Source organism: Rhinatrema bivittatum, chromosome 2 (genome assembly GCF_901001135.1).
Source record: "Rhinatrema bivittatum chromosome 2, aRhiBiv1.1, whole genome shotgun sequence".
NCBI lineage: Eukaryota > Metazoa > Chordata > Amphibia > Gymnophiona > Rhinatrematidae > Rhinatrema > Rhinatrema bivittatum.
This window is the reverse complement of record NC_042616.1, coordinates 30,183,498-30,201,754: the sequence shown is the minus strand read 5'-3', so window position 1 is coordinate 30,201,754 and position 18,257 is coordinate 30,183,498. Positions and strand designations below refer to the sequence as shown.

Sequence of the window (18,257 nt, the reverse complement as noted above, 5' to 3'; positions counted from 1 at the left end):
CAGACCTGTATCAGTCCTGGAGGAGATTGGACCCTCTGTGGGCTGTGATCCCTTTTATAAGACTGGGATAAGAATCATCCACAGATGAAGTTGTTGCCTGAGCTCTGAGACCCCACAGGTCCCTTCTTCAGGGGGAGCACAGAGACTCCAGGGGATCCTGACCCAGTGGGTATTGCTGTGAGACTGAAAGGCCGTATTCTGCAATCAGGGTATGCTTAGTTCATGTATGTGCACTGCACTGTATTTATACCTCTTCTGAGGGGGATATGGAGGAAGTTACAAGGATTAAATGTTTTTGTAATAATTACACAGCAGCTTTATGACTTTGGTTTCCCTATGGCTCTCCCCCTCCACACTCCCTATCGTGTCACCCCTGATCCTGCCTGACTCTCGTCTCCCTCATCTGCCCCTTCAATATCTGCCCCTAACCTGCTCAATTTCTCTCACTGTTGTGCTTTCTTCCACCTCTGGTCGGCTCTCCCAGGCCTTCACTGCTCTCTCAGTAAAGAAATATTTCCTCCTCATTCCTCTGAGCCTCCCTTCTTCCACCTCTGTACCTGGAGCCTTTTTGTATAGAAAATGCCCCCTTTGCTACAGTGTTGCAGTCCATTAGGTATTTATTTATTTGTTTGTTTAAAAAAAAACAACTTATACTCGATTACTTCTAAACTAATCATCCAGTGTGGATTGGGAACTGGTTAAAAGATAGAAAACAGTGAGTAGGGCTAGAAAGTAAATTTTCCCAGTGCAGAAAGGTGAATAGTGGCGAACCCCAGGGATTTGTTTGCTGACCACTGCTTTTTTAATACATTTATAAATGAGGTGATCAAATTTGCCAGTGACTCGATTATTGAAAATTGCAAGAGGGCCTTGCAAAACTGGGAAACTGGACATGCAAATGAAATTTAATATGGACGTGTGCAAAGTTCTGCATTTAGGGGAGAGTACCCCAAATTACAGCTACACAATACAAGGTTTCACATAAGGAGTCAGCACTGAGGAAAAGGATCTAGGTGTTATCATTGAAAATACCTTGAAATCTTCTGCTCTGTGCAGCAGCCAAGAAAGCAAATAGAATGCTGGGGATTATTAGGAAAGGAAAGGAGAATAACACAGAGAATATCATAATGCCTCCATGATGCAACCTCATTGTGAGTATTGGGTGCAGTTCTGGTCACCACATCTCAAGAAAGATATAGCGGAATTAGAAAAGGCACAGAGAAGGGCGACCTTCAGTATAAGTCGTTTCCAGAGAATTACCAGTGATACTATGCTGAGTGTCTGTGAGAAACCTAATGCAGTGCTCTTACCCCAGGAACAGGCTCCCCGACCATCACCCCTGAGATTATATCCCACATTGAGCGAGGGGAAGAGCCGTACATCAGGGATGAGCCGGGATCAGAGGAAGGAGGCGCTGGGAAAAGCAGCTGCTCAGGTGAGTGCAGGAATAAGAGGGAGCGGGGTCAAACTGCTGAGCTGGAGAGTGGAAGTGCAGAGACCCCTTCACAAGCTCCTCTGCAGATCTCTGGAATCACTCACAGGGTGTCTGTGACAGGCAGTGCTTGGGTCTGGGTCATTTATTCATATTCAGATACCCAAAGCCCGCAGAGTGTGTGATTTACATAACATGTTTATTTTTTTGTGTGTTTAAGAGTATATTCATAATCTCTACTTTCCCAGCGTATAGCAGATGGACTCAGGACCAATGGGTATAGTGTGCTCCTGACAGCAGTTGGAGACGCAGTCAGATTTCAATCTGACATCAGCACTACATATACCCGTGCAGGAAGCTCTGCTCTTCAGTATTTCTCCATCTCCTTAGCAGTTCGGGACTATACACACCCTTGCACAGCTCTCCTGCGGTGACACCCCTTGGGTCCCTCCCCCAGTCGAGACTCCTGAGGTGATTTCCGAGATCCCTCAGACGTAGGCCTCGATCTGGCAGCCGGTTCCTCGCCGTGGACTTAGCTCCCAGGAACGGGAGACGCTGAGAGGCAGCGGGTGCAATACCAAGTGGGGCGGTGAAGGTATTCCCCTCTCCCCCTGCAGCCAGAGACCGCCCGGCACCAGACCTGGAAACGCCGGGACAAGTTAAGGTAGAAAACTTTAAGTCTCCGGTCTCCGAGGCTCGGACAACTGTACAAGTCGCCATCCGGCGTCTGTCCCATCGGGTTGATCAGCCCCGTCCAGGCTAGACCCCGATCCGGCTCGAGGGTCCTCCCACATGGAGAACCTCCGGGGTGGTTGCCATCTTGCTTGCATGGTCGCCGGAGCCATTCCCCCCCCCCCCCCCCCCCCCTTGATCGCCGATCTGTCCACCTAACTGAGCCGTGCACACAGCGGCGAGCCGGGATCAAAACTTACTTGTGCGCACATAGGTGCCGTGCGCACAGCGGCACGCAAGTGGGTGCCGGGGGCACAAGTTACAGCCGTGCACATCTCCATGGGCGCACATTTCAGCCTGCACACATATCTTCGCTGCTTGCACACACATCTTCGTGGCACCCGGCGCGCATATCTAAGCCTCCCGGCACGCGCACATAAATGCACAGACCGGGCTTTCAGCGACCCGAAGCGCACAAACCATAGCACCACCAGCCAAGAAAGCCAAGGCACAAGCCCTCTGCCCAGCCTGCCACATAAGAGCTGCGCAGCATGAAGAGGTTACTGCCCTGTGTCTACAGTGTGAGGCGGCTCTGGGAGAACCAGGGCAAGGTCCCGTCCCCCCCCCCCCAGCCAGTACAGGAATCCGGATCCACTGATAATACCCCGGACCTCTCTATCCCCAGCTCGGCCCTTCCTCTGACAGGGGCCCTCGGGGAACGCCGCTGGGTTCAACATAGACCCAGGAACCTTTTCCTGGGTGGAATTCTTTAAAGGTCTACAAACCTTTGTCCAGATGCAACCTGGCGCTACCTGTGACACAGCCTCCACAAGAGGACCCTAACCTCCCAGGTCCCTCTCGGCCTCCCAGAGACGTTCCTCCTCTGGCCAAAAGCCTCACCATAGGGGACACAGACACCTCGGAAGAAGATCAAGACTCCTTGGAGGAAGGGGAAATCCCTCCAGGAATGGAACCATACCGAACTATGAGGCGGTTCTTCTCCAAAGACGAGCTATCAGATCTCGTATCAATGAGCCTGAAGGAGCTCGGCATCCCAGGCACAAGTGCCACAGCGGAACCGAAGACGAATCCTCTCCTAGTAGGGCTCCGTCTGGCCTCCCGCCATTTCCCATTGCTGCAAGCCGTACAACAGCTGATCGACCTGGAGTCGATCAGCTGTTGTACGGCTCCGGAGTCCATTTTCAAAGGAGGACAGGCCCTATAAGCCCTCTACCCACTGGAACCCTCAGCTAAAGAACTCCTGATGTTTCCCAAAGAGGACGCCATGGTCTGCGCAGTCACAAAGCTCACTACCTTTCCAGTCTAGGGAGGAGCGGCAGTCAAGGATCCCAGGACAGATGTCAGTAATCCATCTTTAAACAGTCATTCGACATATCAGCTATGTCACTGCAGATTGCTTCCTGCTGTGCCATGGTGACATGCGCCTGTTTGTCACTTGCCAGGAACGCCACCATGCCCGTCGAAACACTAGAACCTGCAATATCCTTCCTCACGGATGCGACCTCCGACCTGGTGTGCACCTCAGCCAAGGGCGTCTCATCCATTGTGGCAGCCAGAAGGCAACTCTGGCTCCGAAGCTGGTTAGCTGAAGCGATTTCCAAGACAAAACTCACAAGAATGCCCTTTTAAAGGAGCCCTCCTGTTCGGAAGCGAACTGGAGAAGTTAGCCAACAAATGGGGCGAATCTCCAGTACCTCGGCTACCGGAGGACAAGAACAAAAGAAGCCAACGTCCCTCTCCCCAAACATCTAAGGGCAAAGGATCACAGTGTTTTAGACCATACAAAAATACATATCAAGCACCTCGCCCCGCAGGCAGGGGCCAGTCCTTTCGGAACAAACAACAAGAGGGGAGCCGACTCAGGTCCAGGCTCCAACCGCACTCCTCAATGAAAATCAGCCGACCCATCCACAGGAAGAAACCATAGGGGGCAGACTTGCCCTATTCTACCAAAGATGGGCAGAGATAACGTCAGACAAGTGGGTCCTAACCATCATTCGAGATGGATAATATCTGGACTTCCACAACATCCCTCCGGACAAATTTTTAAAATCCCCTTGCTACGCTCCCTCCAAGAGGACGGCAGTGGAAACCACACTGACCAAATTGCTCGCCTTAAAAGCCATAACGCCGGTGCCCATGCACCAACAAAATACTGGGCACTATTCCATCTATTTTATCGTTCCCAAGAAAGAGGGAATCTACCCGGCCCATCCTGGACCTCAAGTCTGTCAACCGCTACCTGAGGGTACCGCACTTCTGCATGGAAACCCTACGCTCAGTCATAAGGGCGGGACAGCCGGGAGAATTTCTGACCTCCCTGGATCTGTCAGAAGCCTATCTGCACATCCCAGTCAATCACGATCACCAGCGCTTCCTATGCTTCATGATCTTGGACCACCACTACCAGGTCTGGGCGCTACCCTTCGGGCTGGCCACAGCCCCCCAGATGTTCACCAAGGTCATGGCTGTAGTGGCGGTGACACTGAGGAAAGAAGGAATCCTCGTACATCCATATCTGGACGATTGGCTGATGAGGGCAAAATCTCCAGAGGAAAGTCATCAGGCGACCACCAGAGTCAAGAATCTACTGGAGAACCTCGGGTGGGTTGTCAACACAACCAAGAGCGGCCTGCAGCCCTCCCAATCTCTAGAATACCTGGGAGTCCGGGACGACACCAATCAAGACAAGGTCATTCTTCCTCGTACAAGGAGAAGAAAACTGATGAACCAATTGCAAAATCTGCTGGGAGGTTCTCGCCCCAAGGTATGGGATTACCTCCAAGTCCTCAGCTTCATGACATCAACCCTGGAAGTGGTCCCATGGGCAAGAGCTCACATGTGACCGCTGCAATGCTCCCTACTGTCACGATGGAACCCGATGTCCCAGGACTACTCCGTTCGCCTCCAGCTACCGGAGAAGGTGCAGATCCAGCTTCAATGGTGGCTACAAGAAGACCATCTGAGAAAGGGAGTAAAGCTATCCCCCCTGACCTGTATCTTGCTCACCACAGATGCGAGCCTACGAGGGTGGGGAGCCCACTGCCAGGAACTGACGGCACAGGGGCAATGGGACAAGGAGGAGTCGGGATGGAACATCAACCAACTAGAAGCCCGGGCAGTCAAACTAACCTGCCTACGATTCAGTCACAGGCTCAGGGGCGAATCTGTCAGTCATGTCAGACAACATCACAACAGTTGCCTACATCAACTGCCAGGGAGGAACCAGAAGCCAACAAGTGTCCCTAGAAATAGACCCCCTAATGGCGTGGGCGGAAGCAAACCTACAAGGGATCTCAGCCGCCCACATCGTGGGAAAAGACAACGTCACTGTGGATTACCTCAGCAGAGAGAGTTTAGACCCAGGGGAATGGATGCTGTCGAGCACAGCCTTCCAGTTGATAGTAAAACACTGGGGAACACCAGCCATGGACCTTCTGGCAACCCAGTCCAACGCCCAAGTTCTCAAGTTCTTCAGCCGCAGACAAGATCCACAATCCCAGGGGATCGATGCCCTCGTCCAGAACTGGCAACAGGAAGACCTGCTGTACGCCTTTCCTCCTTGGCCACTACTGGGTGGGATCATCCGCAAGATAGAACACCACAGGGAGCTAGTACTTCTAGTGGCCCCGGACTGGCCAAGAAGGCCGTGGTACGCAGACATGCGAAGACTGCTGGCAGGGAACCCCCTGTGTCTACCTCCACACAGGGACCTGCACAAGCAAGGACCAATCCTCCACGAAGACCCAACTCGATTCTCTCTTACGGTCTGGCCATTGAGAGGACTCGCCTGAGGAAGAGCGGATACTCGGGGGCAGTGATTGATACATTGCTCCGAGCATGCAAGTTCTCCATGTCTCTGACCTACATACAAATTTGGAGAATATTCGAAGCCTGGTGTGAAGACCGCAACATCCTTCTGCGGACAGTCAAAATCCCCATGATCCTGGAATTTCTGCAGGACGGATTACAGAAGGGATTGTCCCTCAACTCCATCCAGGTTCATGTGGCTGCGCTGACCTGCTTCAGGGCCAAAGTGGACGGCATCAATCTATCTTCCCATCCAGATGTCTCCCGCTTCCTGAGAGGGGTCAAGCAAATCCAACCACCACTAAAGTAGCCAGTACCCCTATGGAACCTCAACCTAGTACTAGACTTCCTAGCGGGAGCCTCTTTCAGACCTACCTGCAGTCTGTCCCTACGACTTCTGACCTTGAAGTCTGCATTCCTAGTGGCAATATGTTCAGCCCGTCGCATCTCCGAACTTCAAGCACTATCCTGTCGGGAACCTTTCCTCAGATTCACACCGGGATCCATACAGCTACGCACTGTCCTCTCCTTCCTCCAAAAGTGGTTTCACATTTCCACCTAAACCAAACCATCTCCAGACAAGCATAAGGACTCAGAAGACTCTCGCTGTCTTCGCCATCTTAACGTCGGCAGACTCCTAGTCCGATACCTGGAAAGATCGGAATCTGTACGAAAGACGGGACCACCTATTCATCCTTCACAGCGGGAAGAAACAAGGAGAAGCGGCCTCGCAAGCAACCATAGCCCGCTGGATCAAAGATGTAATCAAGGCGTCATACATAGAGGCAGGCAAGCCTCCACCTCTGCGAGTCAATGCCCATTCAACAAGGGCCCAGGCAATGTCCTGGGTAGAAACCAAGACTCTGTCACCCGCCGAGATCTGTCAGGCGGCGACGTGGTCCTCCATCCACACCTTCTCGAGGTTCTACTGCCTGGATGTACAGGCTCAGGAGGACACGGCATTTGCAAGGGCAATACTAAGTGGGTCACGGGCAGCCTCCCACCCGGTTCAGGAGTAGCTTTTGTACATCCCATTGGTCCTGAGTCCATCTGCTATATGCTAGGAAATGGAGAAATTACTTACCTGATAATTTCGTTTTCCTTAGTGAAGACAGATGGACTCAGCATCCCGCCCACGGCTGCCCCAAAATTCGGAAACCTCGAGAGGAAGAAGAGCATGGGTAAGTTGGACTTTACCCCTAGTTAAGACACCTATAATTGCCGGGTGTCGGCATTTTTCGGTTGAGTGCATTGGCGGTCTCCAGCTATAGTCCAAATCAACCAGTTCAAGTTAATCAAGTTATCCAGCTACACATGTATCCACTATTGCTGTTCGAGGAGAATACTGAAGAGCAGAGTTTCCTGCATGGGTATATGTAGTGCTGACGTCAGATTGAAATCTGACTCCGTCTCCAACTGCTATCAGGAGCACATTATACCCATTGGTCCTGAGTCCATCTGTCTACACTAAGGAAAACGAAATTCTCAGGTAAGTAATTTCTCCAGTGTAGCCGATAACTTTAAAACCTATCGGGCTGTGTTTGAATATAGCCAGTTAGGTTTTTAAGTTATCCGGCCTTTTAGAAAGAGAGGTGCTTGGGGGTGTGGTTTGGCCACAGAGCGGAATGGCAGCCTGAGAGGAGAGCTCCAGTGCACCACGAACGAAAATTAAGATCCATCAACATCCATCCCCCCCAAAAATTGAAGCTAAGTTGATGAGAGAGACTTTTCTGATCCTATATATTCATGTATACTAAGAAAAAAGGGACAGACCTGAGCAAATACTCCTATTTGAAGTCCCAAGACGATCCGGCGATACAGGGTGGCAGCATGGATCTCGATATGGCGACTCCACCCGAGGACGTTTTTGAGTCATCAGGAGAGGAGCACAGTCCTCAGCTATTGGAGGTACCCATGAGGGATGAATTTAGACATTGGTTCAGTGATTTGTGCCGTGTTATGAAAGAAAACAAAAAAGAAATTCTCGATAAAATGGCGGAAATGCACGAGGACATGGGAGAGATAGGACACAGAGTGGACGACTGCGATATTAGGCTAGAATCGCATGCAAGTAAGATCGAGAAATTGCAATTACAATGCGACTCTGTGACTAAAGGTGGAGATGAGCTGCTTCTCAAAGTAGAGGATCTTGAAAACAGAAATCGGAGAAGCAATCTCCATTTCAGAGGCATCCCTGAAGTGGAGGCCTGTAACGACTGCCATCCGGGGATCCGCTCCCGCTGTAACTTTTTTCTATCTCAGGTGGCAGGCCCAGAAAATGAGCCGGCTCCTGAACATACGATCAAGCTGGAGCGTCCACACCGAACACTAGGGCCGCGCAACGGGAACCTGCTACGCGATATCATTGCCTGTTTTCTGCGGTATCCGGACAAAGACAAGGTCCTAATGGTGGCGAGGAAAAAGCAAGCATGGCAATGGAAAGGCGTGACCGTTTCAGTTCTCCCAGATCTCTCACCCGGAACATTGAAGCGCCGACAGTCCTACAGCCCGATTACCTCCGTGTTAAGAAAAGAAAGTCTTCGCTACAAATGGCTCTTCCCGGTAGGGATATCCGTGACCATTCAGGGCATTGCTTCATGTGCAACTACCCCGGATGAAGCGGCAGCTATCTTAGCCGCTGCGGGTCTCCCTGTTCCCTCAGTCCACTGTAGCAGAGAGCGAAGGCCGCCCAGAAGCACCGCGCTGTTGAAAAAGGGGGCAGAAGACTGCGGAGACAGGAGGCTTCCTGTAATACTGGGACACAAGAAGGACTGGGCTGAACTGGATCCCCGGTGGACCTTTGTGAGCTCTAAAAATACATGAATGGAGTGTTTTCTATTCTAATTGATAATTTGGTATGGCGGCAGGGGTTACGTTCTTTCAGGAGGTAAAGTTTTGGTAACTGCCGATTATATAAGTTGAACTGTTGTAAGGAAAGGGGTTTTTTTGTTGCGAAGGGGGGGGGGGGGGATCGAGATGATGGGATGAGGAGGTAAATGGTGTAAGGGGCTAGACTATTTCGCTACCGGGGCCGCACAGAGCCCCTACACCTGCACACGCAGGAAAGCCAAGATTTCTTGGTGGTCAGTGGCTGCAATGGATTTAAGAGAAGTCAGGCGCCTTTTGTAGATCGCATCACCTTAGAAGGGGGGATATTTTGGGAGGGAACTATTGAGATCAGGAGAAAGGAGCATGTGGACTCAGTCACTCATTTTATAGCCCTGTAACCTATGGCTCTTAAATTTGTATCATTAAATGTCAAGGGGCTTAACATCCCGCGCAAGCGCCATCTCTTGAAGCAGGATTTACGTAACTCTCCTGCAGGGATTATCTGCTTGCAAGAGACCCATCTGAGACGGCGCTATGAGCACTTATTACAGAGGCCCATGTTTGCCTACCGATTCTTCTCCCCAGTGACTAAAAATCACAAATATGCTGGGGTATGTGTCCTGTTTAAGCAAGGGTATGACTGTCATTAAATCTCATATTGAAGACCCAGAAGGGTGATATCTATTGGTTAAATTTGAATATCAAGGAGAGCTGTTCTCTCTGTTGAATGTATATGCCCCCAATACAAATCCACTGAGTTTCTGGGACTCTATGGATCAGCTACTCACCCAGGAAGCGGAAGGGTCTTTATTAATAATGGGGGACTTCAATCTCACACTTTGCCCACAAGTTGATAACTCGGGAGGGAACATAACGGGAGCAGGGAAACCCAGAAAGAAGCTCAAGTCCCTCATTACCAGATGGGAACTAGAGGATGTGTGGTGTCAAATACACCCAAGTGTCAAACATTATACATTCTTCTCCCCGCCACATCAATCTTATTCGAGAATTGATTATATCTTGACTGATAAAACATTACACAGACGGGCCCAGAGGGCGTATATTAACTCCATAACCTGGTCTGACCACGCTTTAGTTAGTCTAGATATGGGGGCAATGGCAGCAGGAGCCGGTTTCCACCCGTGGAGGTTAAATGATTCACTCCTTGGAGATGATACCTTCTGTAAAAAACTGGAAGAGGAAATCATATCCTACCTCAATGTTAATGAGGGAGACCCTAGGGTTATATGGGACTGTTTGAAAGTAGTGTTAAGGGGATGCTTGATTTCTAGGGGTGCCCAACTCAAAAAACTAAAGGAGAAACTGAAAAGAGACCTGATTGACACTATCGCCAAACTGTCGGAGCAACATCGTAGACCATTGGCTAAGCCAGTATATGCCCAGTTGCAGAAAACAAGAGAAGAGTTGCAAGCACTGGCCGAATTGAGGGCCCAATTAGCCTTGCTGACCCAAGAGAAATTTGAATGGGGTAACTGGTTGGGGAGACTCTTAGCTCATTATCTGAAACATAAGCAAACCCAGTCACAGATTACTAAGATTCGTAGTTCCGATGGGAGTTTCCTTAAGTCTCCTCCCGACATAAGACACAGATTTCAACAGTTCTATGGGGATCTCTATACCGATAATCCCACCATTAGTACAGAACAAATCGCAGCATATCTACAAGATGTAGATCTTCCCTGTCTGTCGGAGGAGGATAGGGAGTACTTGGAGCGAGAGATCTCGCAGGATGAAATTGTCGAGGCCATTAGGAGCCTCAAGGCCAACAAAGCCCCAGGGCTCGATGGGTACACTCCCTCGTTTTACAAAAAGTTCGCCCCAGTATTAATAACCCCTCTACAAGAATTCTTTAACTACTTATGGGATGGGAATCAAATGGGAGAGGGAGCCAATACAGCTGGAATTACTATTCTTGGTAAGCTGGGACGTGACCTAACTAATTGGGGGTCGTACAACCGATTTCACTCATAAATATTGACCTTAAGCTTCTTGCTAAAATGATAGCATCTCACCTTAATAGAATTCTGGGTCGACTAGTCTACACAGACCAAGTGGGCTTCATTCCCAGTAGGATGGCAGCGGACAATGTCTGCAAGATTGTAGACCTAATATGGTGGGTTCAGGACAAAGATATACCGACTGTTGTACTGTCGGTCGATGAGGAGAAGGCCTTCAATATGGTCCACTGGCCATTTCTTTTTAGCACCCTGAGGAAATTCAATTTTGGTCCGAAATTCTTAAATGGTCTGCAGCAATTATATACAGCCCCTCAAGCTAGGATGAAAGTAAATGGAACATATTCCGAGGCCTTCTCCATCCGATGCCGCAAAAGACAAGGATGTCCCCTTTCTCCATTTTTCGCTTTATTTTTGGAAACTTTGGCCACCAGAGTTCGCAAGAATTCTCACATTCAGGGCATCATGCTGGGAGATAAAAATTATAAGATGTCAATGTTTGCAGATGATGTTCTGTTTTCCCTTACCAACCCAGCTTCTATGCTGGCTGCAACCTTAACTGAACTGCAGAACTTTGGCGAGGTATCTGGCTTTAAATTAAACGTGGAGAAATCTGAGATTTTAAATTTTTCCGTACCTGCAGACCAGATCCATGAATTAAGTCGTTGATTCCCTTCCATTGGGTGCCCCAGAAAATTAAATGTTTGGGGGTATACATCAACAAGAATCCTAGTGATCTCTTTCGGTTAAATTATCCCCCACTAGTCAATAAGATCTTTCAGGACCTAGACCGTTGGTCTGGCCTCTATCTCTCATGGTTTGGCCGCATAGCCTCCATCAAAATGAATATTCTCCCTAGGTTGGGATATTTATTTCAATCTCTTCCATACATATATCTTTTTTTTTTAATTTTTTTATTGCATTTTCAAACAATTTTTGATAGCAATAAACGCATATCAATACAAGGGTCTTTAGGAATAACATAGGAAACAACAAAAACCAGCAATTTTTCACAGGTATATCCATAACTTATTCAAAAAACTTAGGCATATATTACAACCTTAAATCCAACCCATTATAAGGAAATTAGGGGAGATCATTAAGAAATGGGAATATATTTGTAGAATATATTTAGGAAATCAAGAGAGGGATGGCAATTATACATTTTAATCCCAAAACCAAGTTTCAAGTAGAGCTTTGATTACCTAAAGAGTGTGTATCTAGGAATATTCTCAACTGTGAAAGATCAAAGAAAATATATCTCACATTATTTAATCTAAGAATGCATTTACAGGGATATCGTATGGTAATCTGCGCACCTATATCCCTGGCCTCCTGACACATAGCCAAAAATATTTTTCTTCTCTGCTGAGTTGTTTTCGTCAAGTCTGGAAACATCCATAACTTATACCCCAAATGCTTTTTTTCTCTATGTCTCAAAAAAAGTTTCAAAATCTGTCTCTCTCAGAGACTAATGAGAAACTTACTGACAACGTCCCACAATAATCTATCTGTTCTTCCGAAGGCTGTTCAAGAAATTCTGTTAAATTTCCAGCTTCAAAGTTAGGAGGTCGATTACATTGTCCTTCCTTTCTCTCTGTTTTAATGAAATACATTTTTGTAATAGTTGGTATTACTTCTTTTGATATCATCAGAGTTTCCAACAGATACTTCTTAAATTGCTCTAATGGTGAAATTAGAGCAATATGTGGGAAATTTAAGATCCTTAAATTTCTTGCTCTCAGTTCGTTTTCCAGATTTCCAATTTTCCTGGTATTGATCAGTTCACCTTGTATAAGGGTATTCTGTGTTGTTTGTATCTGTGCTACTTGTTTTTCCAGTTCTTGTATCTTATTTGAATGTGTTGTTAATAAGGGTTCTCTTTGGCAAACATGTTGTTGAGTGTCTGTCATGATCTTTGTTAAATTTCCAATAGCGGATTCCAAGGAAGTGAGCGTCCTCCATACAGTTTCTAGAGTCACATTTTGAAAATTTTTCTCAGTTGGAATGAAAGAAACAGCTCTTACCCCACTTTCATTCCGGCATTCCTTCCCCAAAACTGAGTTCGCCGAAAGTCCTTCCACCTCCAGATGTGAAGAAGCTGTCTGGTTCAGTTCCCGGTCTCTCTTTGTACTCGATACCAGCAAAAGCTGTTCCGTGTGCTGCGGTGAACTTTCTCCCCCGACTGCATCGGCAAGCCGTTCCTCCTCTGAAGGTTCCCTCCCGAGGGGCTGAGAATCACTCGGCATCTCTGGTCGGGTGTCCAGTCCCGGATCCTGCATCGGGTCAGCTCGGGGAGGTGAAGGTGTTTTGGGAGCCCCCGGGGATTCAAAGATGTCATCATATCCAGCGGCGTCCGCCCAAGCTCCCCGCCCGACGCTGCAGCGGATCTCCCCTCTGGGGTCGAGTTTGCCGTCGGCGCGAAAAAGTTCTCAATATTCATTTGAGAAAGGGTTTGAGTCGGGGTGGTCGGGGTTTCCACCCGGAGCTTGCCCTTTCGCTTTGTATGGGGCATATCTTCGAGGAAATCCAAACCAAGAGAGTTCCTCAACGCACAACCTCTCTGACCGCGGCCATTTTGATTCTCCCCCTCATACATATATCTAATGCAATCCTAAAACAATGGCAACGGAAGATCTTTTCCTATATCTGGCGACGCCGGCCCCCGCAGGTATCCCAACTGGTAATGTTTTGCCCAAAGATGGGGGGGGGGGGGGGGGGGGGCTGGGCATTCCCAATATACAATGGAATTATGCAGCGGCTCAGCTCCGGGCGGTATTTGACTGGCATCGAAAGGGGGAGAAAAAGCAATGGGGAGATGTCGAACAGTTCTTGGTGAGTATAATGCCACTCCGCACGCTTATATGGTTACCCCGGGAGGCGTGGACTCCATTACAACATACCCCTCTGTCGGTCCAAACCACTCTCACTATGTGGGAGACAGGAAGTACTTTTATAGCTCCAGTATTGTTGCTAATGCTCTTTTATATAAAGGGGGTCAGGTGAAATCCCTCAGAACATGGGACACAAATGGTATTGACGGCCTGGGGAAAATTTGGGTGGAAGAACACATGATTCCCCTTTCCCAAATTACAGGAACAATACCAGTTGCCCTCGACAGATGTCTTTGCTTACTTACAGCTTCGCCATCTCTTCCATACGGAGGGGATTCATAAAGACTTAGCATTGGGGAAAACCCACTTTGAGCACCGGTGTGAGCGCGCAGATTCCTTAAATAAGGGAATATCTCGATCTTATAACTTAGTAAATAAGGACCCTAGCCTAAAACCGGCCTGTATGAAGGCATGGGAGGTGGACATTAGTCGATTAGCCACTGAGGACCTATGGAGCGATGTCTATGCGGCTACCAAGCAAAGCTCCCAATTTACTCCATTAGCTGAAAATTGCTATAAAGTATTGCTACGGTGGTACCTACCTCCTGCTTGGGTACATAAATTTAAACCTTCTGCGAGCCTTTTATGTTGGAAGGGGTGTGGACATGTAGGAACATTTTATCATATGTGGTGGTCCTGTCCTCGAGTAGCTACCTTTTGGGCCGATATTACGCAAACTATAACCCAAATTTATAGAGACCCCACTTACGCTGGAATCAGAGTTCGCCCTTTTGAATTTACCAGTAGACATATCCCCAACCCACTGGAAATTAGTACGCCTTATCATAACTGGAGCCCGGTGCGAGTTAGCTAAGCTGTGAAAATCGAGCGATCTACCCTCTGCGGATAGTATTAGTCGGAGATTGCATAACTTATGGAACCTCCACACCGGTATAGCACACAGGGGACTGCACAGATATGGGCACCTTTGGAGCGCTGGTTATCCCGACGACACGGAGGATCCTACTCTTGATCTGGTGCCCCTGCTCTATGGCTTTTGAATCATCGGCTGATCTTTATATTATGGTTTCTCTCTGTATTATATATCCTGTATTCTCTCTTCTTATTCCTTAATTGTGATGTTGTGCTTCCTCTGATGCGATTAATCCGAAGGCCTATTATTATCACCACTGAACAAGTTGTCTCTGGTAGGGCTACGGCTCTTTCCCCTTTATATCTTTTCCTATCATTGAATGCCAGTTAAGTGTTGGAGGGGGGAGGGTTAGGGAGTGTACCGGGACTGAGCAGACAACGTGCAGCGATTGCTGACCGTTGGACGTGGTCAACTGAAGTAGCATTGCAAGACACGAAGTGATGACAGTCGTATTGCTTAATGTTTATTGAGTATTGTTTATTGTTGACAGTTACTCTGTTGAACACAGTATTGTTGGATTTGCAACTTGTTTGAACAATCAATAAAGTATAAATTAAAAAAAAAAATCTATTACTTCATCCCAGCACGGTACGTTAGGGAGGGGAGGGAGCGGGGGGGGGGGGGGGGGCATTAAAGAACTGTTTGTACATGTTGGTCTAAGGTATGTTAAGTTAACCCCTAAGTTTGATGTAAACCGGCCTGATATGAAGCTTGTCATGAAGTTCAGTATAGAAAAATGTTAAATAAATAAGAATGCAGAAATAATATGATGTTGGTTCATGTTTATTATGCAAATGTTTAAAATACAGTGTTTATTATGATGTGCTTAAGCAATTGTTTAACAAACAAAAGCAAATAGTGTTTATTGTGAAATGTTATGTGCTTCAAATAAAAATAAGAGAGCTGCTTACTCTTGTGCTTCCCCAGGGCTGTGCTCCCCATTTCCCTCGGGGCCTGCTGGAGCTGCTCTCCGAGGGGATTGGAGAAACGATGTCTGGTGAGTTCCTTTCTCCACCTTGCTCTCCCCTCGCCTCCCCAAATGGAGTATTTCCCACGAATGGCCACACTTCCTACTCAGTTAGCCCTCCCGGAGCCCGGTGGCTCGTTAAAGTCCGTGGAAGCCTGAGGATTCTCGGGGAGGTCTCTCCGGCGACTCCTGTCTGACCTCACAGCCCTTGTCAGGATGTGCCGGCAAGGGGGCCCCCGAATGCCGACGTATTGGCGTGAAGCATTCCCCCCCCCCCTTTCCCCCCCAATTTGGCCTGCTGCCGCTCGGCGGATCCGGTGCCGCTGAGCCTGCGCGTCGCGAGGAGGCGCGCAAGAGAGAAGTCGGAGCGGTGCGGCTGCTTCTTGGAGACTTTCTGGGGAAGGGCGCGCTTCTGCTGGAGCTCTTCCATGATCTTAATCCACTCCCAGGCTAAATTTGCCTGGTCCCGCACAGGTTAAAGAGGAGACTTAGGGTCACTCCCTCACACACCGCCCCCCCCCCCCCCCCCCCCAAGCTTGGACCCGTCAGTCCGAGTGTTATTACTGCCCCTGGATCCCATCCAGGGAAGTTCCACACAACCCCACTCCTGCTCACCTGGCCTCCTGCCAGCTAGGCTTGGGGGGGATGGGGGGGGGGGGTGTCGGGGCTCCAGGGTCCCCTCCCCCCACCTGTTAGGGTTACCCCAGCTGGCACTATCGCCAGTGTCCACCCAGAGTCCGTCCTCTGAGTTCCACTCTTGTGACTTCTCTCCGGCGCTGCTCTTGCACTTTCACTTCTGCTTGGCTTTCTTTCCCGGAAGCTCTTAGCCTCCCCGATCCTCTTCCTAACCCTGGAGCTCTTCTGCTGAAGAGTCCTGGAAGTGACGCTCAGCAGGCCCCCTGATTCCCGAGACCAGCAGGCTTCTCGTCCCGGCTACCTCAGAGGAACGTTCCCCGTTTCCACCTCCTTTCTTGGCAGGTTTCTCTTTCAGCGTCCTGAGTATCCAGCTTCCCTTCAGGGCTGGCTTCCTGTTTATAGGTCAAGGTTTATCTTCTTCTTTCAGCGGCTAACATCTGCCTTGTAAAATGGTCTGTGCCACCCGTTTATCCCTTGCATTTTACTGGCAGTGCCTCCGCTTCCTTGATCTTAATTCCAGTCACCTGCAGTCTGTTCAAACCACCTTTCGTGGTGTCCAAAGGGCAGAGCGGATCTCTCCAGCCTTTTGGCTAATTTTTTAAAATTCCCAGTACATTTTGCTGTTCTGACTTCAGCTTTAGCACCCATGGGCTGTCCTTGGGCCCACTCAAGCCTGGTTCCCACAGCTTCCTTAGCCGGGCACTTCCTTCCAGTGCATCCTGGCTCATCAGTGCCAGGAACTGACGTCGCATCCGCTTGCCCTTTTCCTTCAAGTCAGACATGCGTTTCTGTACATCCTGCAGCGCATTCTCCGGTTCCCGGATCTGCTTATCTGCCATCACCTGGGTTTGCCCGCATTCTGCAGCCAGTGCCTCACTCCGGGCTGCTTTGTGGGCGGGAGTTTGGTCACCTCGTCTTCTGCCCCCCTCGTAGTGTCTGTGTAATGAGTCCAATTCCTTCCTCAGACTCTCCCCGGGTCTGCAGGGACTGCCTCCTCTCTCTTTAGAGCACTGTTCTCCCTGAGGTGTATGCAGCTCAGCATTGCTGGCCTCCCGTTCCCGAGCCTTGGCTTGCTCCTGGCCGTGGCTCCATTCCTCCACAGCGACCCCCCTCAGGCTCCCGGTAATGCCTGTCTTTGACCAGTCTGCAGCGCCTCCCTCTGGCTGTTCTGCAGAGGCTGCTTCCTTGCTCTCAACCACGCCACTCTTTGGCTCCTCTGTAGCGCCATGCATTGCTCCTCTGCAGTTGCTCTCACTTGGTGTCTCCACACCCCCTTTCTCAGGGCTCTCTGTTGCCCCTCTGTCTGGGTCCTCCATGCTGGCTTCCTGCGGCCAGTTGGCTTTCCACAGGCCATGCTGCACGGCCACCCCCAGGGTCACCTGGATCGCCAACTTCAGGCCACTCTCCGAAGCTCCGCCACGACCCATTCTGCACCCCAGTCACGGTCGCTGCAAGTTCCGTCAGCCGACTCCTCTCCTCTCCTCTGGCTTGCAGCTGTGTCTCTTGGCAAGTTAGGCTTCTCCTTCTGCCATCCGTTCCCGCGGAGTTGAGCACTGGTTTCCCTTCAGGCTCCCTTCTCACACCGTTCACAGGCTTTCCCCTGGCTCCAGCCCCACTGCTGCTGTTCTCTTCCTTTGCAGCTTTGTCGTTCTGGAGGGAAAAGCACCTGCCCCGTGGCTCGAACGGCTGCCGGGGCCTCCTCGCAGCCTCCAGATGGCCCTGAGCCCTCCCTTGGCTTTACTTCTGGGGGCCTTTCTACGCTGCCTTCCACAGGTCGATCAGTGCTGCATCCAGCAGGCCTTTCTGTATTGCCCCTTTCTATGCAGTCTGTGTTGGGTTTTCCAGGCCAGGCTGTGAAGCTCCTACCGTAAGCTTTCAGCTCTTTCTTCTGAAGGGGTAGTGCTGCAGTCTTGGGACTTAGTGAAGCCGCTGTGCTCCCCTTCCTTCCCTCTTTATCTCTGCCAGGCGGTCTGTAACCTGAACCCAGCGCGCTTCCCGGACCATCTGGTTCCCCAGGACACTCTTGGGTTCCCCCTGCGCGCTTCTCAGTGGGCTCTTGCCAGTCAGAACCTGCACTAAAATCAGCTGCTTCCAGCTTCCTCCGAAGCAGTGGCCCTTTTAAGGGTAGAGCAGACAGGTGACTTGG

At 49.7% G+C, this 18,257-nt stretch overlaps 1 protein-coding gene across 1 annotated transcript in view; it reads left to right on the top strand.

The window, feature by feature from the left end:
- Positions 1-18,257, top strand: part of LOC115083730 (oocyte zinc finger protein XlCOF6-like) — a 35,321-nt gene that overhangs the window by 4,128 nt on the left and 12,936 nt on the right. The window contains exon 3 of the mRNA XM_029587720.1: positions 1,316-1,435. Within this exon, the coding sequence (XP_029443580.1) occupies positions 1,316-1,435 (120 nt within the window). The remainder of the gene's footprint in view (positions 1-1,315; positions 1,436-18,257) is intronic.